The 25646-nt window shown below is 47.4% G+C and overlaps 1 protein-coding gene across 19 annotated transcripts in view; it reads right to left on the bottom strand.

Moving 5' to 3' along the window:
- HSPG2 (heparan sulfate proteoglycan 2) overlaps positions 1 to 25646 on the bottom strand; it is a 936289-nt gene that overhangs the window by 408120 nt on the left and 502523 nt on the right. For 13 of the 19 annotated variants that reach the window (XM_086921602.1, XM_086921600.1, XM_086921608.1 and 10 more), the window contains 2 exons: positions 17620 to 17811; positions 6877 to 6915 (listed from right to left, as the gene is read on the bottom strand). In XM_086921602.1, the coding sequence (XP_086777728.1) occupies positions 6877 to 6915; positions 17620 to 17811 (231 nt within the window). The remainder of the gene's footprint in view (positions 1 to 6876; positions 6916 to 17619; positions 17812 to 25646) is intronic. The other 6 variants (XM_086921606.1, XM_086921612.1, XM_086921611.1 and 3 more) reach the window with 1 other exon arrangement.

A 25646-nucleotide genomic window follows, 5' to 3' on the forward strand; every position in this document is an offset into this window, starting at 1 on the left:
AATCCTTCCATAAAAGCTTTTATTGCTGGTACTCTAAACAATGACATATGTTGTCTGTTTTGCAGATATGCGGCAATGGCTGCAAGATATAAACGTATAGATGAATAAGCTAGATTACATCTTTGTAAATGTAGAAGGTAACAGATAATATTTTGGATGGAAGCATCTAAGGGATCAATTTGAATATTAAGGCAGTAAAAGGCAAATCGTCTCCATTTAGCAGCATAGCAAGCTCTAGTAGTAGGTCTTCCAGCTTCTTTAATGATATTCATACAGTCTGGTGGCAGGTTAAGGTAACCAAGACTTCAGGAGCCAGATCGCCAGATTCAGTTGATTTGGATCCGGATGCCTGATGTCTCCATGGTTCTGCGTTGACATCGATGGTGGGAGAGACAGTTTTTGGTGTGGAACTATAGAGAGTTCTAGCAGTGTGGTGAACCACGGTTGGCGTGCCCATGTGGGAGCTACCAGAATCAGTTTGAGAGACTGTTGTCTGAGCTTGCGTATTACTAGTGGTATTAGTTGGGTTGGCGGAAAAGCGTACGCAAATCTGCCTGACCAGTTCATCCATATCGCCTTGCCCTTGGACAACGGGTGTGGAAACATGGTGGCGAAGGTTGGGCATTTTACGTTTTCGTGTGTGGAAAACAGATCTATGTCTGGATGACCCCACTTGTGAAAGAATGGTTGAAGAACTTGCAGATGTAGATCCCATTCGTGAATCTGTTGTGTCTGTCGACTTAACAGATCGGCTATCTGATTGTGAACTCCTGGAAGGTGTTCTGCAGGCAGATATATCTTTTGTGGAATGGCCCATCTCCAAATGTTTTGTGCGAGTTGGGACAGTTGCAGGGAATGTGTGCCTCCTTGTTTCTGTATGTAGTACATGGCTGTCATGTGGTCCGTCCAGATTAAGACAGCTTTGTTCTGTATGTGTACTTGGAAGGACTTTAGTGCCAGGAAAATCGCCAGCAACTTTAGGTGATTGATGTGAAGCACATTTTGTTGAGCAGTCCATCTTCCCTGAGTTGTGTGGTGAAGCAGATATGCTCCCCATCCTGGCAGGGATGCGTCTGTTTTCAGTACTATTTGTGGAACAGGCTTGAGGAACGGCCGCCCTCTGGACAAGTTTTTGGTGTTCCACCACTGCTGCGAGCGATGTGTGCGGCTGTCTACCAACAACAGGTCCTTGTTCCCGATTCCACTGATGTGCTAGACATTCCTGCAATGGACGCATTTGCAGTCTTGCATATGGTACGATAAAAATGCAAGATGCCATCATGCCTATTAGTTGCATGAACACTCTGGCTGGGAGAGAGTGTTGGTTTTCAAACCTTGTGACTAAGGCTTGAATGCTCTGTATCCTGGCTGGACTGGAATAAGCTAGAGCTATATTGGTGTTTATTGTAGCCCCTAGGTATTGATGTACATGAGAGGGCTGTAGATGTGACTTGTTGTGGTTTATTGTAAACCCCTAGTTGTGCAGTGTCTGAATTGTGTGGGATGTGTGTTGAACACTCTTGGTGCGGTTACCTCGAATGGAAGGATTTGAATTGATAGTGTCCTTTTAGCTCAAACCTGAGATACTTCCTGTGAGAAGGATGTATGGGCATGTGAAAGTAGGCGTCTTTGAGGTCTAGTGAAGTGAGGAAATCGCCTTGTTGCAATAATGGGAGCACTTGTTGTAAAGTGATCATGTGAAAATGATCTGAGTATGTACAGATTGAGAGGCCTCAAATCTAGAATTGGTCTTAGTGTCCCATCCTTTTAGGGTATTAGGAAGTAGAGTGAATAGACCCCTGTTCCTTGATGTTGCAATGGAACTAGCTCTATTGCATCTTTTTGTAGCAATGAGAAAACCTCTTGTTGGAGCAGCGTTAGATGTTCTGTGGACATTGGACGCTGTCTGGGTGGCATATTTGGAGTGGTAGCTGTAAGCTCTAGGCAGTAACCATACTGGATAATTGGTCTTACCCACTTGTCTGTTGTGATGGAATTTCAGACCGGTAGGAACTGTGTTAATCCCCCCCAAAGGAGTGGAATGCTGTTGGGGGAGCTGAAGGAAGTCACTGTTTAGTGGTGGAAGAGGATGGATTGTTGTTACCTCAACCTCTTCCCTTATTGTTATTACCTCTGTAGCCCCCTCTAAAGTATCCTTTATTAGAGGATGCTTGACTATTGGTTTTAAAGGAAGCTGCATTGTCTGCTCCAGCTTGATTGGAGCCTCCTCTGTAAAAGGAGCGACGAAAGGAGCCTCTTGCTTGGGTGGACTGCAAAGCTCCCATAGACCTGGCTGTGTCAGTGTCTTTTTTCATTTTTTCCAGAGCTGTGTCTACTTCTGGACCAAACAACTAGTGTTGGTTGAATGGTTGATTTAAGATAGTAGTCTGTACCTCTTGCTTAAATCCTGAAATGCGTAGCCACGCGTGACGTCTAAGAAGGACACTCGTGTTTATTGCCCTGAATGCAGTGTCTGCTACATCTAGTGCGCATTTGATTGAGGCGTTCGATATAAGCTTACCCTCTTGTATGAGGTCATCTGCTTGTGCCTTATATTGATCAGGTAGATGTTGTAGTAGCTTCTCTAGCTGATCATAGTGAGCCCTATCATATCTTGTGATGAGGGCCTGTGGGTTAGCAATGCGCCATGGGCAGCTATTTTCCCTGAAGCACCTATGATTTTGGATTCTTTATCAGGAGGTAGTGCTTCTCCTGATGTTTATGAATTTGCTCTTTTCCTAGCGTTTGAAACTACTAGGGAGTCTAAGGGTAGCTGTTCCTGAATGTAAGCAGGATCCCCAGGAGCTGCTCTGTACTTTTTTTCTATCCTTGGGTTTATGATTCCAGCCCGTACAGGATCTTTAAACACTTCTGGGGCATGTTTAATAACTCCTTTAATCATTGGCAGTATTTGCACAAAAGTGTCTAGTAAAAAATCCTCTTTTGCCTCATCTGAATGCATGGTGACATTGTGATAGATGGCAGCCCTATTAATCAAGTGTCCAAACCCAAAAGTGTCTTCAGGAGGAAAAGGTTTAGATGGATATATATGTGGGTCAGGAATATCTGGTATATCCTGTGGGTTTGGATACTCCCAGTCTGGTGAACCAGTTTGGTAGGGAAAAGGGTCATCTGGGTCTTTTCCTCCCCCCATGCTCTACTGATCATCATCAGCATCCTGAAGAGGTGTATGTTGTGGAGAATGAAGAGGAGAATTTTGAGGTGAAATGTTTTAAGGGACAGTAGGAGAGGGAGATACAGGAGAAGAAGGGTGCATAAGAGATGTGGCAGAGTCCTTCTTCTTGACAGCCACTGGAGGTTTAGGTGCTGTATCGGACTTCCTCTTCCTGTGTGGTGTGGCAGAAACGTGTCCTGTTTCTTGGTCTATGTATATCCTCTTTTGCAAAGGATCAGGTCTAAAAAGCTCTTCTTCAGAAATTGCGTTCGGCGCCGATTTTTTCGGCTCCGGGCCTGGTTTCGGCTTGTCGTTATAGTATAGTCCATTGACGTAGTTTTCGGCATCGAAGGTATGGTTTTCGGCGTTGAGGCCTGGTTCGAGGGCTTGGAGGCATCAGTAGCAGGCTTTGTAGGTTTCGGCACCGAAGATTTTGGACTGGAAGCTGTTTTGGTCGGCTTGAAAGCGTCGGAAATAGGCATCCTTGGTTTTGGTGCCGTATTGTCTTTACGAGTAGACGGTTTCTGGGTGTTTTTCGGAACCGGGACTTCTTTCGGTTTCGGTGCTGAGGGAGCTGGTCGTATCGGCACATGTGGTTTGCTCGGTATGGAGCTACCAGAAGGCTTTAATATTTTCTTCGGAGCAGAGCTCGATGGCGGGGCTTTCAATCAATGTCTCGGTCTCGACTGGGCCCCGAAGGCAGAGTTTTGACCTTAGCCTTTGATTTAGGTGTTGGGGCTGGGGTAGGGGCAGTCGTACTCACGCGTTGACCTGATATGATGCATCGGAGTAGTCTGCCTCAGATACGATCCGGAGATCATCGGAATCTTCCTCGGGACACATGGTTCTTTATCAAAGATATCCACCGGTTCCGGAGCTGATCTCTGCATGTCGCGTCAACGGGCCCTCCGATCTCGAATGGTCTTCTTGGATTAAAAGGACGCACAAGCTGTGCAGCTCGACTCGTCATGTTCCGGTGATAAACAGAGGTTACACACCTCATGATGGTCGCTGTGTGGAAATTTTGCTCCACACTTGGGGCATCTTTCGAATGGTGTCCTTTCCATGAGGTGTAGGCCTCACCATGTGGGTAGGCCCGACGGCCCGCATCGACGACCGGAATCGAAGTGATGAGGTCGAGTCTATGTATATTGAAGTTAAAGTTTGTTTTTAGAAAGTTTTGCACGTCAAAGTCTTTGAAAAATAGATTTTCTAACCGGAGCGGAAAAGTTGCATCCAAACCCACTGGCGGAAAAAAACAGGCGGAAAAAAACAATCTAATGATGGAGCCGATGCCCATGCGCACTATCGTCCAAAGGAGGAGTCACCTATCTCGTGACCACAAAGACTTCTTCCAAGACAACAACAACATGCAATCATCCGAGCCCAACACCAGGTGGCGATCTAATGCCAAGTGTACAATCTTCAGCTCATATGCCTCGAACTGTATTTTCCCGTTTGAGAAGGGCTTCTGGCATTATCTTTCTACCTTAACTCATTCACATCATATATTCTTCTGTAGTGCAAAATAGCATGTGCTTAGTGGCTCACTTTCCTTCCACATGCATTTTGAATTATCTGTGATTTCTTTGAAAGTCAAGCAATATTTGCACTATACATTGGATGGACCACAAACTTGTGCTTGGTCTGCAAGGTGAATTTTATCAACTGTGGTATATTTGACAATTCTTCGAGTATGCTTATGCTTTTTCTGTATGTCTCTGTACAGGGCTAAAAAAATTCACTCGACCACTCGCATTTGCAAGTCATATTAATTCAGGGCAAGCTATTTTTAGGTCCTACTCTCCCTTTCTGGCGAGTAGGAATGCAAACTGACACTTGACCTCTGCCTCTGAAAGCAGAGGACATGTGACAAGATATCAAGATTAAAGGCATATTTATTGCTCACAAATTTGTCACATTTGCTCAGCTTTCAGAGTTAGAGGTCAAGTGCCTTTCAGTTAGGTCGAGGAGATTTTGTAGGTTACTAGACCTGAAGGTCTAGTGCATTTTTAATGATTTTTCGAGCCCTGCTGTATCATGTTTAAATATTACATTCAGTATGGGGCAGGGTGGATACTTCCTTGGTCTTCCTGGTCCTGAATCTATGTGAGGAAAGGACTCACAGCTGTGACTAATCACAAGGACGATCAGAAGCCTACTTCTCTCTGCTCCAACCCAAATTGTGCTTGTTGCCTATATTAGACTGCACCATTGTGGAGATCTACTGGAGTCTTCTTAACCTAAGACACCCATGCTGCAATGGCTTCAGTCAAACAATGTATACTAATATTTGCTGTGGTGCCAACGAACAGTCTTCTGCTATAGTCCTCTACATCACAAACTGAAATGGCGTTGGGGATATGAGACATGCATTAAGAGCAAGCATTCACTCCAAGGCATCCAACATGCAATGCCATAATTTAAATATCACAGAGGGGCTTCCACGAAACCTTAGGAGCCACACTTCCAGCGGAAATAAACACACTTTTTTTTAAAGCGCCGCAAACTATGCATTAAAAATGTACATATATTGTTGTAAATTTCAACTGTGTAGAGATGTCCAGATATATAAATATGACAATTTCTGGACGGGCATAAAGCAAACATCTTGGTAAAGAATGAAAAATATGGCTAGCTCATGACTGCTTCCTCAGGCGTAGCAGTTAAAGTCATTAGCTATTTTAGAGCTTGAGTGAGGATATGAAAGAAGCTTGCTTTGACATATATACATATCGTCTACCCTGATGTCTGCAGTCTAACAGCCCTATCTGCCACACTTCAGGAAGGACAGCCAATGTTAGAAACAACATTTCTTTATTTTTGAATTTTCTGATTTCCGGTTTCTAAAATGTGATAATGCTCAATACATTTCTGTGTTGTCTTGGATAAAGATCTTCAATGAGGACTGAAAATTATTTCTTGTAGTCGAAAACAAATGTGCATCCTTTGTAAGGAAGGTGAATGCTGGATTTAGTAAGGCAACCTATGAACGCACAACTCTGAACATAATCGAAACAGGATTCTACGCTTCACCCGATTCATATAAACTTCAAATCTGCATGCAAGAGGTTTATTACACAAGCTCACGCTGGAGGGCGACATGGCACTTGCTTAAGGAAAGAGGTGCAGGCATGCTTCTCAATTTATTCTAATTACCTTACATAATGATAATGAATAATGCCACATGCAAGAACTGTCTATGAAGCATTACTTGAATTTACTCTCATGGCCTAAGACTTGAACATCGGAAATTGCCTTAACTCTACTAAATTAAATATTTTGGGTTCTTGTTGTGCCGTCATAAAATGATTATTGTACAAAGCAGACAGCATATCCACAAACAAACAATTTCCAAATCCTATTACAATCAAGGGGTATCTCAAGAGTCCCTTGTTGGATTCAACATAAAAAGGACTATTGGGTTTAGGATCAACAATAGCAAAAAGCAGCTCCCTCCTACTAACCTGGAGGCAGCAGCCAGGGATTTGTGACTCAGCCAGAGCTCTCTAATATCACACAAGGAGAAGCAGATTCATATTTGCCTCTCTTTCCCCCAGGAAAGGCTGATGTCACACTAACCTTATCAAAATTACCCTCTTTAAATAGGAAATTGTTAAATTTATTCTACGTGAGCAATATTAATAGGCCAAAAAATGCATGCTCAGGGAAGCAATCCATGTCTTGGCTTCTCAGACTACCTTATGGGCACGGCGCATCCTGGCAAAATAATTCTCCCTCTGATGATGCAAGAGAAAGAAAAAAGGCAGAAGACAGAAAAGAGAAAATCAAACAGAATGTTGCAGATACAACCCAATGTGCTACCAGGTTGATGGCTCTAGTTCCAGGCATTTGCTCTACTGAATAATGGGATCCAATACATTCTACTCACTCGGCCCACAGGGAACACTTCAAGACCCCCTCGCTTTTAATTACTTCTGATCTGGGCTGCTCTCTTTTAAAAAATACACTAGAAGAACGTTCAACAATTACTGGTACGGCTGGCTCAGCCACTTTAATAAGATGCGGAAATGACTCCCTTTGAGTTCCTTTTTTGGAACAAGAAAGGCAGGCCTTCAGTCTTTCAAGTCTCTAGCTCGCTCAGACACAGGAATCACCATCTTCTGTTAACATTCCCTTTCATAATCTATTGTGTGGCTCCTTCAACCTCTGTGAGGCGCTACTTTTGGGTCTAAGTGATTCATGCATTTTGAAGTCAGAGACACCTGGAAACCATCCTGATTTCATTTGAACATTGGCTAAATAATCTTTTCTTCAGTACATATGGCATACTGGTCTGATTTGTGTAAAACATGCTGCTCAGAGGCGACACAGTACAAATGGACATCCCTATGCGTTCCTTTTATGGTGGATTGATGTTTTTTCACCCTCTTGCTTTATCGAACGACTTTGTCATTGCATTCCTCAATGTGAATTCCCTTTCTGGGTTGGAAGAAGTCCAGAGAAAGGGGAACATTTGATTTTAAAAGGCTGAAACAAGATTAGATCACCACAGATCTACAAGTCAATTGTCTTTGTTATACAGCTACACATTTTTAAGTGTTAATGTGTATTTGTTCATATATCAACAACCACCACATCATTCTTCTCCCACATCAGAGCTACTGCACTGCCTACCACCGCAATGTCAAGGTACGTTTCGGAATACCTTCATCACTAGATTAACCCTACTCTTTTCTTATACATGTGTCGATTTTTTTGTAACTTCATTTGTATTTATTGTACTACCATCATTTATTTTGGGCCCCCATTCTCTTTTGGTGTTTGACCTTGAAACATTATTATGCCTTTACATTAATCTTATTAACGTACATTTAGTTGAATAACTTGACCCAAACCCTTCGTCAGGTTTAATACTTAATTCTGTGAAATTCAAACCCGACCTCTTCTGTTAGAAATAGTAAATATGTAATTTGATTACGTAACCTAACCTTGCTGTTCTCCTTTTTAATATTGTAACTCTAATAATTTAATACAAGTTTTAAAATATGTGTCTTTTCTATGCGGTTACATACATTTTATTATATATTGAGCAGCTTGGTACTCTACTAATAGTTAACCGCATAAAGATTCACCAATACGCGGATGATACACAACTCTACTTGAAAGACTCCTCTGCTTTAGACATCCAACATCTCAAACTGTGCCTATGCATCACCCAGGCATGGATGTCCAGTGTTTACCGGACGCTCAACCCAACCAAGACAGAACTGCAGTTATTTTGCAAGAACAACCAAGAAATAGCACAAAAAATACTAAATGACACAAACCTTGATGGTTTCAAACCCCAACTTGCACCAAATGCTAAGTCACTTGTATTCACCCTGGACACCAGCCTCCCTTTCAATGAACGCTTTGCTAAAAAAAAAAATGCCATGGTGTAACCATTTATTTTATGCCTCTTACTTTCGTATTTGGATGGTGGTAGAGCCCTGCTTCATGGCCTCCTGGAACCCAAACTGGCACATGCTAAGGGAATCGACCATGCTGCAATACGTCTCATTAATGGACTTAAGAAATGAAATAAAATCACACCAATGGTGATGGGAACCCATTGGCTCAGCATGACAGCCTGCACCATCTTCAAAACCAGCTGCATTAAAATGCCATAACTACCAGCATCCCTGCTTACATGCTCACTATCGCGGGTGGCTCTTGGCACACCTGCAGCCAGGAAACTATCTGAATGCAGAGTAAGAAGTGTAAAAAATCCCTCAGCCCTAACCTTTTCAACATCTACATGACACCCTCACAGACATAATATCGATACCAACATAATTTCCTACGCAAATGACACTCAGCTCGTCCTCTCACTCACAGCAAACCTCACTTTGATGAACACTAACTTCCAGAACTGCATGAAGAACATCGCAACATGGATGAGAGACAACTGACTTAATCTCAACACTGATAAAATGGAAGGTTTGATCGTCGGCAGACACACTGCCCTCTGTAATGACTCCTGATGGCAAGCAGAGCTCAGACCTACCCCCATGCCAAAAGACTACGCCCGCAAACTCGCCATCATACTGGACAGCGAACTCCCCAATGGCAGGAAAATGCAGTCGCCACAGCCTGATTCCACAAAATCTGCAAGCTCTGCAAGATCTTCAGGTGGCTCCCCATTAGCATAAGGAAAACTGTGACGCAAGCACTCATCACCAGCCTGCTCAACTATGGAAACGCACTCTATGCCGGCACCACCAAACTCATGCAAAGACTCCAGACTATCCAAATCGCAGCGGCCAGACTGATCCTAAACCTCCCCTAGAGGACACACATCACCCAGCACCTGAAAGATCTCTACCCATACAGAAGGGATGCCAGTTCAAGCTTCTCACCCAAGCCTTCTAAGCCAACTAGGACCAGACTACATCAACCACTGTCTGGTCTTCCACCAGCCTACTAGAAACCTCCACACACCTCACACAGACATCATGTATTTTGTCACAGCCGCTCTGGAGAAAGCCCCTTTTACCACCTCGCCGCCAGAGCCTGTAAACACCCTCTCCCTCTACCTCAGTACCTCACCCAACCACTTCAGGAATGGACTCAAGACCTGACTCTTCAACGGCAGCACAGCGCCTGCATATCCCTTGGGGTGATTAGCAGCACTATACAAATACTAGTTGGATGATTGAAACATTTAAAAACAAGGCAACAGGCCTTTTCCTTTAATGCACCCATGATCTGGAACTACATCCCTGTATCCAACATGACTACAGCAAAATTGCTCCGATGTAGGAAAGACTTGAAGAAGCAAGTTTTTGAAGAACACTACATCACAATGCATTAAACCATCCACAGTCCAGCTACCTCTCCTTTCGCTCTTTGACTTTATGCTAGTCTTTGACCTTGTACAGTGCTTTGCTGCTTTCTTGGCTAGGTTTGTGCCATTGAAATACCACATACATACATTCTATATTTAAGAAATGTAACCATAACTTCAAATCTAGTTAATTACTTTAAAATGTACTTAATAACCAAACCCGGACCATTAAATAACAATTAAATGTTGGTATGAATTATTTACTAATTATCAATATATGTGATTTATTTGTGAATCATTTAACTAAACACTAATGCACAAGTTACTTACCTTCTGGGCAACAGAAAGAAGAAAGAGGAGAACCTCTGAAAGAGGGCAGAAAGGGGATCCACAGCCTTTGCTGTGCACCATGCCACAAACTTGTTCCACCTGCAGGCGTATACCGATTTTGTGGAGGGACGCCTGGCTGCCAGAATGACATCCCAGATTCAGGAGGTAAGTTAAATGGCCTCAACTGCTGCCACTCAATCTCCACGCATATAAGTGGAGACTGGACAGGTTGGGTTGAGGACCGTCCCCTGCCGCTGCGACAGAAGGTCCTCCTGAAGGGGCAGACAAATCGGGGCATCTACAGACATGCTGAGTACCAGAACCTCTGTGCCCAGTCCGGAGCCACAAGGATGACTTGGGCCCGGTTGCGCCTGATATTCAGCACTCTGGGCAGAAGTGGTATAGGCGGAAAGGCGTACAACAGACCGCAACTCCACTCGCGACGAAAAGCATCTCTGAGCGAGTGCCGCCTTGGAAATTCCAACGCGCAGAACTGATGACATTGCGCGTTCTCTTCGGTGGTGAATAGATCTAACCAAGGCTCTCCCCACTGCTGAAAGAGGCCTTGCGCCACATCCGAGTTCAGACGCCATTCGTGATCCATCATGCACTGACGGCTGAGTTAGTCCGCCCTGGCATTCAGGGAACCTGCCAGGTGTTGAACCACCAGGGTCAAGCCCTGATGTTCCAGCCACTGCCAGAGGCGCAGAGCCTCCTGGCATAGGGTCCATGACCCCACCTCGCCCTTTTTGTTGCAGTACCACATGGTGGTGGTGTTGTCCGTGAACACCTGCACTACACTCCCCTGGACAGAGGGGAGGAATGCCTTCAGTGCAAGTCGGATCGCCCGCAGCTCCAGAAGGTTGATATGGAGCGGGGACTTCGCCGGAGACCAGAGGCCTCTGATCTCCGCCTCTCCCATGTGGCCTCCCCAGCCCTGGAGGGACGCGTCCGTCACAACTACGTGCTCCGGTTGGGGTAGGGAGAGGGATCTGCCACTGATTCAATCGCGGTGCGTGAGCCACCACTTCAACTGTCTAGCACTGCCGTCAGAGATCAAGACATGGTCGGACAAGTTGCCCTGATGCTGGGCCCACTGAAACTTCAGGTCCCACTGCAGAGCCCGCATCCGCCACCGGGCGTGATGCACCGGAGAGTTGCAGGAGGCCATCAGCCCCAGAAGCCGCAGCGTCAACCTGACCGAGACTCTGGATAAAGGCTGAAAGATCTGAATCAGAGCCTGAATATCCTGAACCCGCTGTTCGGGAGGATAAACCCAAAACTGCACAGAGTCTAGAACCGCTCCAATGAAGAGGAGCTTATGAGAGGAACACAGGTGCGACTTTGGCACATTGATGGAGAACCCCAGCAGGTGCAGGAGGTCGGCTGTAGTCTGGAGGTGGCTGACTACTGTCTGGGGCGAGCCCGCCTTCAACAACCAGTCGTCGAGGTAGGGGAAGACTGACACCCCTAACCTGCACAGATAAGCTGCGATCACCGCCATCACCTTCGTGAACACCCGTGAGGCGCTGATAAGGCCGAAGGGGAGCACAGTAAACTGAAAGTGCTTGTGGCCTACCGTGAACCACAGGTGGGCCGGCAGGACCGGGATGTGGAAATAAGCGTCCTGCAAGTCCAACGCTACCATCCAGTCTCCTGGGTCCAGGGCAGCTAAGACCTGAGCCAGTGTCAGCATCTTGAACCTCTCCTTCCGGAGGAAGCTGTTGACGTTCCACAGGTCCAAGATAGGAGCCAGAAAGTAGTGGGAGTAACAACCACACCCTACTTCTGGCCCAGGAACGAGCTTGATGGCCCCCTTTTCCAAGAGGGCCGAAACTTCCTCACGCAGAAGATTCAGGTGATCCCCTGGAATGCGGTGGTACTGCGGTGGAAGGGTTGGAGGGGTTGCCTCGAAGGGGAGGGAGTAGCCCCTTCGGACGATTTGCAGCACCCACCTGTCAGATGTGATATTGCGCCAGTGGAGGAGGTGATGGCGAACCCTGCCCCCCACTGGCGTCTCGTGGGCCTGAAAGCTCAGACTAGGAAGGCTTTGAGGCGGATGCTGCAGGTGTGGATGTGGACTGGGCGCACTGTTGTCCCCGGGCGCCGCCACAGCGGTTACCACGTCTGCCGCCATGCTGGACGTTAGTCTGCAGCCCGTGGCTGGCAGGACGTGTGGGGGCGCCCCTTCCTTGGCCACAAAAGGGGCAAAAGGCAGCAGATTGCTGGCGCGGGGCCGACAGGGTCAAGGACTTGGCCGTAGCCCTGGAGTCCTTAAAGCGCACTGTCTGCCTTGTCGCCAAAGAGGCGACAGCCATCAAACGGCATGTCCATAAGGGTGTTTTGGACATCAGCCGAAAAGTTGGCGGACCTCAGCCAGGCGTGGCAACGAAACGCCACCGTCATTGCCATCACTCTACCCAGCAAGTCCATTGTATACACTCTACATCTGATGGAGTACCGTGCCGCATCTCGACCCTCCGCAAGGGCTTGGGCGAGTTTAGTCTGGGCCTCCTCCAGACATTGTGGCAGCACGTCCGCGACAGTGTGCCACAGAAAGTGGGTAGAACGGCCCAAGAGGCACGCGGTGTTGACTGACTGCAACCCCAAACTCAGGGAGGAGAACATCTTTTTGCCATTTTGTTCGTACCTCTTGGATTCCCGATCAGGGGGAGCTGTTGGGAATGCGGTCTGGGAGTTAAGAGGCCTGTATGACCAGGCTCTCGGGGGTGGGGTGGGTGAACAGGAAGCTCTGGCCACGTTCCTATCTACAGGAGGACCTCTAGCGGGCCTGGACCAGGTGCCCAAAAGAACGTCAGACAAGGCCTCATTAAACAGCAACAGAGGCTCCGAAGAGCTTGCTTGCGGTTTAAGGACCTCAGTGAGGAGGTTATTCCTCACGGCTGCAACGGGGAGCTCAAGGGATAAGGCCTTGGGCGCCCGCGTCAACACCACACTATAGGCGGCCCCTACCTCCGTAGCCACGGTAGGAGGGGAGACAAAACCAGTGTCTTGCGAAGTGTCCAGACCACTGGCGTCCCCAAGCTAACCGGTCCAGTCCTGATAAGACTGGCACTCCCGTGCCAGAGGGTCCTCGGACCCCTCCCAATCCTCCTCGCCACCCATCTCCTGGTATGCAGGGTCAAATGATGGGGCCGGATCATAGAAGTAAAAATCTCCCATCGGCGTCGAAAGCGGCGCCAAGCAACGCCGCTCCGGCGCCAGATCGAGGGGGGGACTGGGGACAGCGTTGACAGTGGTCGGCGCTGGGGGCGACACCCTAGCAGCCGGCGAGGTGGTAAGGTCGACCGATGACACGGATCCGTCAGAGTCCTGCGGCGTCGGGACCGAAGTCGCAGACGGCCCGCTCGGGCTCCCAGTCGGGGCCGATGGGCCCGAAGGCGCCCCGGAACCAGACGGAGGAGTGAGCGATCTCATGGCCGAGAGGAAGGCGTCAATCTCCTCTGACGTCTCGTTCTGCCCAGGGACCGGCGGGTATGGAGCAGGCAGCGACGTGGGCGGTGTCACCCGAACTCCCGGCCGCGTCGCGTGAGCGTCGGGGGGAGTCGGAAGAGCGATGTCGTCTCTTCTTGTACCTCTTACCTGAGGACTTGGAGCTCGAGGAGTGGTGTCGATCCTCCGAGCCATGATGACTCCGGCCCGCGACCGGTCCCTCGACCAGGACCTCGGACAGCGCGGGCCGACTGCCGGAGCTCTAGGAGCTTGCAGGACCGCTCCCGCCTAGCCTTCGACGTCAAGGCCCGGCAGTCGGGGGATGACTTGTCATCGTGGTCAGGCCCCAGGCAATGAAGACACCGGCGATGGGGTCGGTAACCGACAGTCGGTTGCAGTCGACGCAGGGTTTAAACCCGGGCATCCCTACCGGCACCGTCTGAGTCGTTCGACTTCGAAAAATAGGATCAAAAAGTTTAGTCAAAAAATGACTAAAGGGTACCACTCTTCCCGGATCGGCACTTGCTGGCACGGAAAAAATAGGAACTGATGTCAGCGCGCGAGGGCGGCGTCTAAGTGATCCGGCGCCAACGACTGACGCGGAGCCGCAGACGACGCCTACCGACGCGCAAGGGTACTGCTACGCAAAAGTTTCCGGATCCAGTCTGACGCTGGGGGGTATTCTAAGGTAAGGAATCTAATACTACCTGTTTCATTCATATCTTGAATTATATTAAATTAATTTCATATTTTAGATTACCTGAAGTAACTGAGCTTTTAAACACGCAAACAATAAACCTTGGGGATAGGGAAAATAGCTGAATATGCCTTTATTTTTATTACCTGCATGTTTAATTTAATTGCACATAATTTATTTACCTTTCTCTTGCTTTAATGAATGCTATGTAGTGGTCATCAATATAGTTGCACACGCTGTATTGGTCACTAGATGTAGAGGCTACAATACTGGAATTAGACAATGTAGTGGTGGTGTTTTTGTGGGGTGAACCCACTAGATTTGCTTCCAAGATATGTTGATCAGATCTCTGAACGATCTGCATCTGCAACCCTGTGCTTCCATAGAATAAGAATTGTTTTAGACATGTCAGACACAAGCATTTGTATCAAAAGAAGGCCGAAGTGCATGTACTGACAAACCATCAGGAGAAGGCATTAATACATTAATCAGTAAGATGGAGTCTTTCTCACCATGTTTCTCCAACAACCTTGAAGTATGCGTGCTCCTTTTTATTAAGCAAAGTACACATTGGTGAGGTACATTAGCTTACTAGGCCTTACTAATCAAAGCAACCCTAACCAAAGTAAAAATCTGGGTCCCCAACTGACCACTTTATGCAATAAGTGACGGACCGTAGCTACAGTCTGAAACAATGGAAAGCAGCTCAGGTAACACTCATTTTGAAAAACCAACCACAACTTATCGTCCAATCTCTTCCCTTCCCATGCTGGGAAAAACACCTTGAGACCCACGTTAACAAACAGCTCACTGCCTTTCTAGAGAGTAACCACCTATTAGACATCTTAGTCAGGCTTTCTTCAGACCTTCTCACAGCACGGAGCCTGCTCCACTTGCAGTAATCGACACCATCAGAATATCCCTGGATGATCAACAACCAGCCATGCTGGTTTTGCTTCATCTACCGGCTGCATTCGATACCATTGCGCACCCAATTCTGCTGCAGCGCCTCCAACAGATAGGCATCCAGGGACAAGCCCTGGACTGGTTGGTTGACTTCCTCAATGATATGGATCCAAACAGTTTCCATGGGTACATTCCACTCCAGGACCATTTCCCTGGATAAAGGAGTCCCTCAAGGCTCCTCCTTAAGCCCTACACTTTTTAATGTCTATGTTGCGCCCCCCCCAGAACACTAATAAAATCCTTTGGGTTCAAAACATATTCATACACAGACAACACCCAATTAATTCTCTCGTTTGGGCGGGATATCGACAACGTCAAACCGAGATTTTCAACCTTCATGAATGAGATTGCCATCTAGACGTCTTGCTATCGTCGCCAACTCAACGGGGAAAGACAGAAATACAACTGTTTGGCAAAGCTCAGAGTTTCTGGACAGAAGATTGGTGGCCAGCAGAACTGGGCCCTGCTTCTTTGCCCACTAGAACCGCAAAAAAATCAGCTATCAATGCAACAACAGATTGCCTCAACATGTGGCACTTGCTTTAGCATTATGTGTCTATTTAAAGAAACCTTCAGATGACTTCCACTGAGCTCACGCAGAACACTTACCCAGGCGGTAGTCATCAGGCACCTTGATTATGGCAGTGCCCGGTCCCTTGCCTCCAATAAATCTTTTCAGTCAAAACTACAAGTCGTCCAAAATACCGGTGCATGATTGGTAAACACCTGACTCAAAGATCCTCATCAGCCCCTATACTTAGAGCACTACAATAGCTCCCCATTCATAAGAGAGCACTGTTTAAACTGCTTTGCCTAACTCATAAATTGCTATTAGGGTTAGGCCCAAAATACCTTACATACAGGCTTATCCCTTAAGTACCAAGTAGGAACCTGCAATCAAGTAACCAGTTTCTTCTAAGCCACAGATGGGTTCACACCGCCAAATACAGAAGCCGAGCCTTCTATCTGGATCCGTCCACTAGAACAAACTCGCTCAGTTCATTCGTGTATGGCCTAGTGCTGTAGAATTTTAAAAAAGCCTTACAACTTGGCTGTTTTAAATGCTGCCTCTCTACATCTACCTGCCGATACGGCCCCAACATGTCCATTCCGGGATGAGTTTAGCACTATATCAAAGATTTAAATAATAGAACATAGAATCTGAACTGTTTCAGACATGTTAGACAGACACTGCGGTCTTCAGGCATTTATATCAAAAGAAGGCATTAGTGCAGGAACTCACAAAGCACCAGGAGAATGCATTAATACAATATTCAGTAAGATGGAGTCTTTAACTTCTTGCGCGCTAGCGGTTTTCCCGTTGTGCGCTGGCTTTTTCAAAAACCCCACGTTACGTGACGAGCTCAGCTCGTCATCAGCATACGAGCGAAGTAGCTGATGACGAGCTCAGCTCGTCATCAGCATCGAAGGGGTTAAAGTGTTTCTCCAACAACCTTGATGTATGCTGGCTCCTTTTTGTAAAGCAAAGTACAAATTGGTGAGGTACATTAGCTTTTCAGACTTACAGAGAACAAACAAGCTAAAGAACAATAGGATAATGGTGCTTTGCTTGTAATAATTGGCATTACAGTTAATAGTTACAACTAAGACAATAGGTACATCATACTCTACCAATGCAACAACCTTGCAGTTCCAAGTATCTTTCAGCGATATTACTGATACATAAAATTGGAAAGAACCACATTAAAATAATGAAGTGAGTCCTAATAAGGCTGGTGCTTCTTGAATGTTAGTATGATATGATATATTATGTGACATATCTTTAGACACACTGATAAAAAAAAATATAAAGAACAAAAACATAAAGAAATTAACATTTTCGTAACGGCACACAACTTCACATCCTGGTGCTTTTCGATGGTGTGGCAAGCCTTCCATACAAAATTAAAAGAGTGACAAAAAGGTAAATAACTGAACCTGATGGTCAAGTAGGTAGTTTGATAAGTTTACCCTCACTTTACATAACATTGGTCCTGGCCAAAACATATTTCAGAAAAGTGTTGCCTCTCATTAAACTGGCCTAATTCCCTATTAGCATTTATGCTCTTCTGACTGGTTTATAGAAACTCTTGCCACCATGCATCAATGTGATAGCAAGATCCATGTTGATGGTAACAAGCAGATAATCATATCAACATTAACTGATTAAAGTTAAAGGGAGAATGATCTGGTGTTCTCCAGCCATACCTTGTCTCCTTGGTAACTGTCTGGAAGCTGCCAGAAGTAGGACTCTTGACCAAGCTGTCCAAACTGGTTATATGATAGATGTGATCCATCACTTGACATCTCCACTGTGAATCCTGTGGTAATGCGTGTGCTGTGCTGGCGGTTCACTAGAGCAAAGTCTTGGAAGTTTCCTGGCAGGAATGGGCTTGTGACCTACAAAGATAGAAAAGGTAACGTTTACAGACAGCCTCAGAGAACTAAACGTTTCCATTCAGTGTGTGCATGGGTTTGGCATCGGCCACCAGCACTGGACACATCAAGAATATGTCAGTCTCTACAATGACTCTCTAGCATTTCTACTATGTTGAAGTTTTCAGATTTAGTTGGATCTCTTCCAGCAAAGTTCACGAGTAATAATCATTCATAACATTATTGAACTGTGTAATTCACCAGATGCCAACATCCAATGCTACTACAATCTGTAAACAAACCTCACCAGAGACATTTCTGATGTCAGAACTAATCAAATTCACCATCTGCTCTGGAAGGGTAATGACATCAACAATGGTCTTGCAGACACAATTCATCGGTAGAGGAGGAGTAAAGACACCTAACACTAGGACAATCCACAAACAAATGTAACCAAGGAATGTCATCACCAATGCCAACACTAGTACTGTCCATTATCTGCTGCAGCAGCATTACATCACTAATGCCCATGCTGGTACAATCGACCAGTAGACATAAAAAAGACTTATGACAGCACTTTTTCGAACAGTCTACCCATCTACTGCGGGAGTGTCTTCACATCACTGTTATTAATAAGAGCAGAAGTGACCATTAGCTGCAGCAGAATGTTAAGACGCTTTGGTATCAACCACAGCTCTATGCAAAACCATCTCTTTCTGGGAAAAGGCATCACTGAAGAAAACACTGGCACAATCTACCTGCAGAATGAACAGAATGATGCAATCACTGTTGCCGGCATTAGTGCAATCCGTGTTAGCAGCTACTGACACCAGAATAAAGTAAAGTCAACGATACATCTTAAAATACGCTTTTTCACTTCTGCAAACTGAATGTAATGGAGGTGAAGCATAGGGATTCAGTCTCAGTGGTCACACACATTAAATGAGTACAGATGGCCCAGATTTTACACAGGAACTATCATTCAACCACATCAAGTCAGAATACTGTACTGTGTACACCACACTCCCTATTAAAACCTTTCCACTAGACAAGGAAATAAAAAACTACTAAGCAGCAAGGCAAGTACTCGGAAAGGGTACTGAATCTCAGTGCTCATCCCAAAGCAGTGCAGGTGGCAATAGAATCATCTTCAATTTTAATTGTTCAGATTAGCCCTTTGCAGACCCCAAGTTAATCTCCTCTATTAGCACACTGGGTTGGGGAGATGGAGGGCCCAGTGGTAGGTTGCATTCAAGGAGTCATTTTGTATCCAAGGCCACCCCATTAACTTCATCATTCACCTGCTCATGAAGGACTGTGGAACAGCCAGTGGTTAGCATAAATAGGATGTCTGCAAAGCTCTATAGAAATTCACTGCACCTACTGCTCTTGAACAGAAAATAATGTGTTGCTAACAGGCTGAGGAACCAATATACTGGGCAAGAGGCTGTCTAGAGACAGGGTTTCTGGGAGTCGCCCCCTAGTAACAAGGATTATAATATTTTTTCGGATAATTGAGACTTCCGTGGTTAGGGGGGGTTTAGGAAGCTGGCTTTTTATGTAGAGCACCAAAATGAGGTACACTATGTAGAACGCCCAGACGAGCCTTATTGTTTGACAAGGCTTAAGATTAGACTTATTTGAGGATAGTGCCAAGTAAGCATTTGTTGAACACACAGAGTCAATAATAGAGACACACACTCAAAAAGAAACTTGAAAGGAAGTGGCTCCTCCACTTCAAGGGAGATGCTGGCTAGTTGGAGAAGTGGTGGCAGCCCTTTGAGGCTTTTGGAGAATGTCAACTGTCGGGACAGGAGTAGCAGACAGGGTTTGGTGCCAAGGACCACAGGTAGCCGACAGTAATCGCTTCTCCAGCTCTTCTTTGTCCTCCTTCTTTTGCAATTTTATATAGCACGAACTGGAACCGAAAGTATCAGAGCGCTTCACGTGCGCACCAATTGCATTACAGATGGACACATTTATTTGTAGGCACAGGGAGATTAAGTGATTTCCCCAGAATCGCAGGATGTTTGAGCGAACCGCCAGACTCGAACCTGGTTCCTCAGCTTCAAAGTCATCCGCTCTGGTAGTTTAGCCACATCCATCATAGTCAGGCGAATCGGAGTTTCTGGATTCAGGGGTCCACCTAAATAATGAAGTTATGTTATGTTATTCGAGATTTGTAAAGCGCATGGGCACCCAGAGGTTTCATGGAGCTAGAGGTAAGAAAGGATGGTAAGCAGTAACCTAACCGTGCGCTTGCTTGAATAACCAGGTCTTCAGTGAGCCCCTGAATTCCATCAGATTGGTGCAACTCCGGAGTTCCAGATCTTTGGGGCCAAATAAGCAAATCGGCATCCACCAAGGCGTTTCTTTTTGAAGAGGGGCAAGGTGAGGAGGGACAGGTGGGCAGAGCGGAGATTACGAGTCGGTTCGTGTTTGTTTATGAGATGGTTAATAAACTTAGGGCTTTTACCATGAAGAGCCTTAAAGGCCAAGCAGCCTACTTTAAAGGTTACCCGTTGGGCTATAGGTAGCCAATGAAGAGTGGCAAGCAATGGTTTCGCCGAACTCCTGCCGTTGCTTTTAAATATTAGTCTGGCCGCCTGATTTTGCACAATCTGCAGGCGTTTAGAAAGAGCCAGGGGGAGGCCTAAATAAATGGAATTGGAAAAATTTAAACGGGAGAGGACCAAGGCAATTACCACCTGGATGAGGGCAGAGTGCGTGAGCAGATGAGAAATTTTCTTAATCTCCCGTAGCTGGAAGAAACTTGATGAGATCACCTTTCCCACCTGACTTTTCAGTGAGAGATCGGAGTTAAGGGTGATCCCGAGGCTTTTCACCGAAAGAGAGGGAGACTGGGGAGATCCCATTGAAGGCGGTCAAAAATGAGGGCCCCAGCTGGTTGCACTTTTACCCGGGAGTATCAGCTCAGTCTGTCCAGGGTTGAGTTTTAGATGGTTCAACTCCATCCACCCTTGAATGTGCAGCATAGGGGCCTGAAATTCCTCAACAGAGTCTGTTGAGTTTAGTGGGAATATAAGCTGCAGGTCGTCCGCATAGTTGTATATTGTGACCTTCCTGTTTTTTAAAGAGTACAACAGCGGTTTGAGGTACAGATTGAACAGGAGGGGGGACAATGACGAGCCCTGCGGAACGCCGCAGGTGGTGGAAAGTTTGGGCGCCGTGAAGTTCTCAAGCTTGACTGCCTGGAATCGGTCAATCAGAAAGGACTTGACCCATCCGAGGGCCGCGCCTCGAAGGCCGGCTTGTTCGACACGGTGTTATAAGATTGTATGATCCACCGCGTCGAACGCTGCCGACAGGTCCAGGAGCACCAAGGCCGGATGTATACCCTTATCGGCATTAGACCTCATTGTGTCCAGGACAGCGAGGATCACCGCCTCGGTAGAGTGCGCCTGGCGAAGCCGGCTTGGTTGGGCTCCAGGTAGTCAGATGTCTCTATAAAATTAGAGATACAGCTAGCCACATGGGCTTCTAGAATCTTTGCACCAAAAGGGAGGAGGGATATGGGTCGGTAGTTCGATAGGTTAGAAGAGTCAGCACCTGGTTTTTTTAATTAATGGGACCAGCGTGGCATTTTTAAACGAATTGGGGACTATTCCCTGTAATAGGGACTCATTCAGGAGGGGAAGTATTCCTCAGGGGAGTGTTGAATAAACTTCCTTTAGTACATGCGGGGGACAGGGGTCGTTGGGAGACCCGGACTTTACGCGGTTCATCAACTCTGCTAACCTGGATTGGTCTATAGGAGGGATAGCCTCAAGTTCGTAGGGATTTCTGCAGATGTCCACTCTGTCCGCAGTGGTCGAGCTGGACTGAATACTGTCTTTTATAATGGCGATCTTATCCTTAAAGAAGTCATTAAGCTGATTACACATCATTTGAGTGGGAGGTTGAGAGGGGGAGGTTCTGACATCATTACATAGGTCATTTACGACCCTAAAGATTACTCTGGATTTGTTTTGGGCATTGGAGATTTCTTCGGAGAAAAAACTGCCTTAGCAGATAGGATGGAGTTCTTATACTTCATGCGGGCAGATGTATATGATGATATATCTTCATCAGAGTACCCGTGTCTCCATTTTCTCTCCAATTGGCGCAGTTCTAATTTTTGATTTTTTAGGTCTGCGGTAAACCCCCTATGGGCGTCCATGCGGCGAGCACGTGAGAACTTGGTTAGTGGGACGTGCTCGTTGCAGGCAGCCAGGAGCCATTAACATAAGGTTAATGTCTGGGGAAGATGCTGGGAGAGAATTGGCCAAAGTGGACAGGAAATCTTGATTATTTAATTTAGGGGCATTATGGGGCGTGATGGGTAGTAGCCAATGGGCTACTTACCCTTGGGGTCACTACATCCCCCATATGACCACTTCCTGTAGGCAGTGGGCATAACTCAAACCTGAGTTTTTAATTCCACCAAAAGGAAGACGATGCCATCCTTCTTTCGTGAAGCATATCCGGCAGCCCACCTTAGGGGTGTGACTAGCCTGGTGGTGCAACGCACTTACTGAATAGCTAATTTCCCACCTGTCCTGGTACCAAGTGGGCCTCAGGGCAGGGGGTGGCATCTCCCAGGTCTGGGGGACGCCAGGGTCACATATCAAAGTTTACGGTATGGTAAATAGATATGGTAAATCACTGGCCATCAAGCTGGAGGAGTGGGCTCTCAACTGCAGGGGTCAGAAACGAGTCTGTGGTGGCAGGCTGGACAAGACCAGTCCGCCACCACACTAAGAGGCTGGCAGGTTTTCAGGGGGGCACCTCTAAGGTGCCTTCTGGGTGCATTTCTTAATAAACTTGAGTTGCATTGACTAGAGACCTATTCAGCATTTGCCTTTTATTTGAATGATTGCCTAGGAAGTTACTTTTCACTGTGTATTACCCTGCCCTAGGAATTGGAATTACCAGGGGGTCCTTGTTACTTTCGAATAGTCAATCTGTTACTTACCTGTAATGCCCCTAAATCTAGTATTTAGGGGCACCCCTGAACCTTGCCTCCTCAGACAAGAACCGACCAAGAATAAAAGAAGGACTGAAGAAGTCGTGCTGAAGCTAAGAAGAGGATGCCCACTGACTTGGTTCCAGTCCTACCGGCCTGCCCCCACCTCAAACCTGCTCCAGCGAAATCCTGGTGTGTCCTGCAGCCAGCAGCCTCAAGAACCCAAAGGAAATGCCCTGCATTCCAACCTGAAGACTTTGTCTCCCGTGAGCACCTGATTTGCTCACCCACAGACCCAGGTCCCAGCCAAAACCCCAAGTCTGAAACCACTCTGCAATGGACGCCTACGGCCCAAGTTCGAGTGGCCCAACACCACAAGGAGGTCTCCCCGGGGATCCTGATCTGAGATCGGGTGAACTCTGACCTGCCTTGATCCCCTCCACAACGCCTGCAGTATCTTTCTGGAGGATCCCCTTGACCGCAACCGGAGCTGGTAAGAACACGTTACTTACCTTCGGTAACGCTTTTTCTGGTAGATACAGTATCTGCCTGTGGATTCCTCACCTTGTGAATATCCCCTTGCGTCAGCAACATTCAGAAATTCTTTTTGTAGCTTCGCGCCGACGTCATAGAGGCACAGCATGGCGCGCGTCTCCGCTGACGTCACCGACGCCATAATAGGCCCACGCGGGCGTGATGACATCAGTTCCGCCCTTTTTTCCGTGCCTTCGACGCACATGGACGGACCAATGACAGTAGATATATACACAGTACACAAATGTCAAGATAACACACAGTGTGAAGCAAATGCAGGAAAGCAATTGAAATAAAACATTTCCTTGACAATAAAATATAAATACATAACATCACAGTAACTCAGGTATAGAAGAGTGGACAACGGGGAGGCGGGTGGGTCAGTGAGGAATCCACAGGCAGATACTGAATCTACCAGAAAAGCGGTACCGAAGGTAAGTAACTTGTTCTTCTGATAGATACATCTGCCAGTGGATTTCTCACCTTGTGAATAGAGTCCCACAGCAGTCCCCAATCCCGGAGGAGGGTGTCCACTCTCCTATACCAGAAAATCCTGAAGGACAGAGCGCTCAAAGTGGCCGTCCCTCCTTACTTCAGCATCCAAGCAGTAATGCTTCGCAAAAGTGTGGAGGGAGGCCCAAGTAGCCACCCTACAAATGTCCTCAACAGAAACACCCTGTGACGCGGGGGACCCCGACGAGGGCCCCCCTGGTCTGCCTAGTAATGTGTCTACTTTCTCTTCACAGAACACCGAGGCCTGGAATACACCTGACATCGTCCGGAGACACCCTGCAGCCGTGAGCCTACAGGACTACACCTTTAAGGGGGCGGAGACGGATTGGCGCCACGCCCGTCCCGACGACGTAAAACCCATTCCGGAGTCCAGCCAGGGGTGCGAGACACCCGGAGGTGGAGTTGGAGGTTGGTGGAGCGAGTGGAGAGAGAGCGGAGTCGAGTGGACGGAGGAGGAGGAAGATCGAGAGCGGAGGTCGGAGGAAGATCAAGAGCGGAGGTCGGAGGAAGATCAAGAGCGGAGGTCGGAGGAAGATCAAGAGCGGAGGTCGGAGGAAGATCAAGATCAGGGGTCGGAGGACAAGGAGAGCGGAGAGAAAGCAGGAAGGTGGAGCCGGACGGAGTCGGAGACGAGTCTGAGTTACGGGACGATTCCAAGGAGGAAGCCGGCGGCGGGACCAGTCTACAGACCTGAGGTGGAGTACCGCGAGAAGCCAGGGGGCTCTGCGGGACGCGCATCGCCCAGCCACACTAACACGGAAGTGTGGCTCACCCAGGTACGGTCCGACACCAGAGCGTGGGAAACGGGTAGCCGAGGGAAACCCGCATAAAGTAAAACCCCCCCTACACACCCTTGGGGCTTTCTCAAGGGTTCACGTCCCACAGTCAGATTTGGGTCTTGCACGTGTGATTCCCCTCACTCCCTTACCCGTGGAACGTTTGGCTCAGCACTAGTACTGAAGCGTACTTTGTTTTCTTTCTTTCCTTTCTGGGATACCGGAGCCCAAAGGCCAGCAGGACGGCAGGGAAAAGGCCTACAACGCCCAGAAGACCTTGGGACTGGCGAGGAATAGGAGGTCGGGCCAGAACGGAGGAGGCGGACTCACCCCTACCCTTTTACAGAGTGCCTATTCGTAAACGACGCCTGTATAAAGCAATAAAACCTGCACTACCCAGTACCCCAGTGTGTGCGAATCTTTTTGAGAACCCCGCAATACTGTCGCAACCCCGGTCCGAAGTCCCACAAGTGGTGGAGAATGCGGGCATTGTAACCGGGAGCAGCATCGAGGACACAACGATGGATGCGATCCTGCAAGCCCTCGTGAAGGGCCAAGAACAGCTGGCATGGGCAGTGGAGCAACAGCTAGCGGCAGCCCAATTAGACCGGGATACGTTCCGGAGTTCAGTAGTACAACAATTGGAAGGAATGAGAGTAACGGGAGACCCGGCCACGGTCACCGTACGTGAGACCAGGGCTAACCCCACGCCCGCAGGCATATCCCTGCAAAAATATGTCCCGGGGGAGGACCCAGACGCATTTCTGACTAATTTTGAAAGGGTGGCCCTTGCTTGTGGATGGACTGTGGACAAGTGGCCGTTTTTCCTGGCCCCGTTGTTGAGTGGAGAGGCCCAAGCAGCCTATCAGGTCGCGAACAACAACGGTACTACCCCGTATGCCCAAATCAAAACTGTGATTTTGGATCACCTAGGCTTAGATGCCGAAGCCTATAGGGTCAGGTTCCGTAAGGAGAGGGGACAAGCTGGTGACAACCCCAAGACCTTGTTCTTTCGTTTAAAAACCGCGGCCGACAAGTGGCTCACCCCATCCACAAGCACCAAGGAGCAA

Source organism: Lissotriton vulgaris, chromosome 5 (assembly GCF_964263255.1).
Source record: "Lissotriton vulgaris chromosome 5, aLisVul1.2, whole genome shotgun sequence".
Classification (NCBI taxonomy): domain Eukaryota; kingdom Metazoa; phylum Chordata; class Amphibia; order Caudata; family Salamandridae; genus Lissotriton; species Lissotriton vulgaris.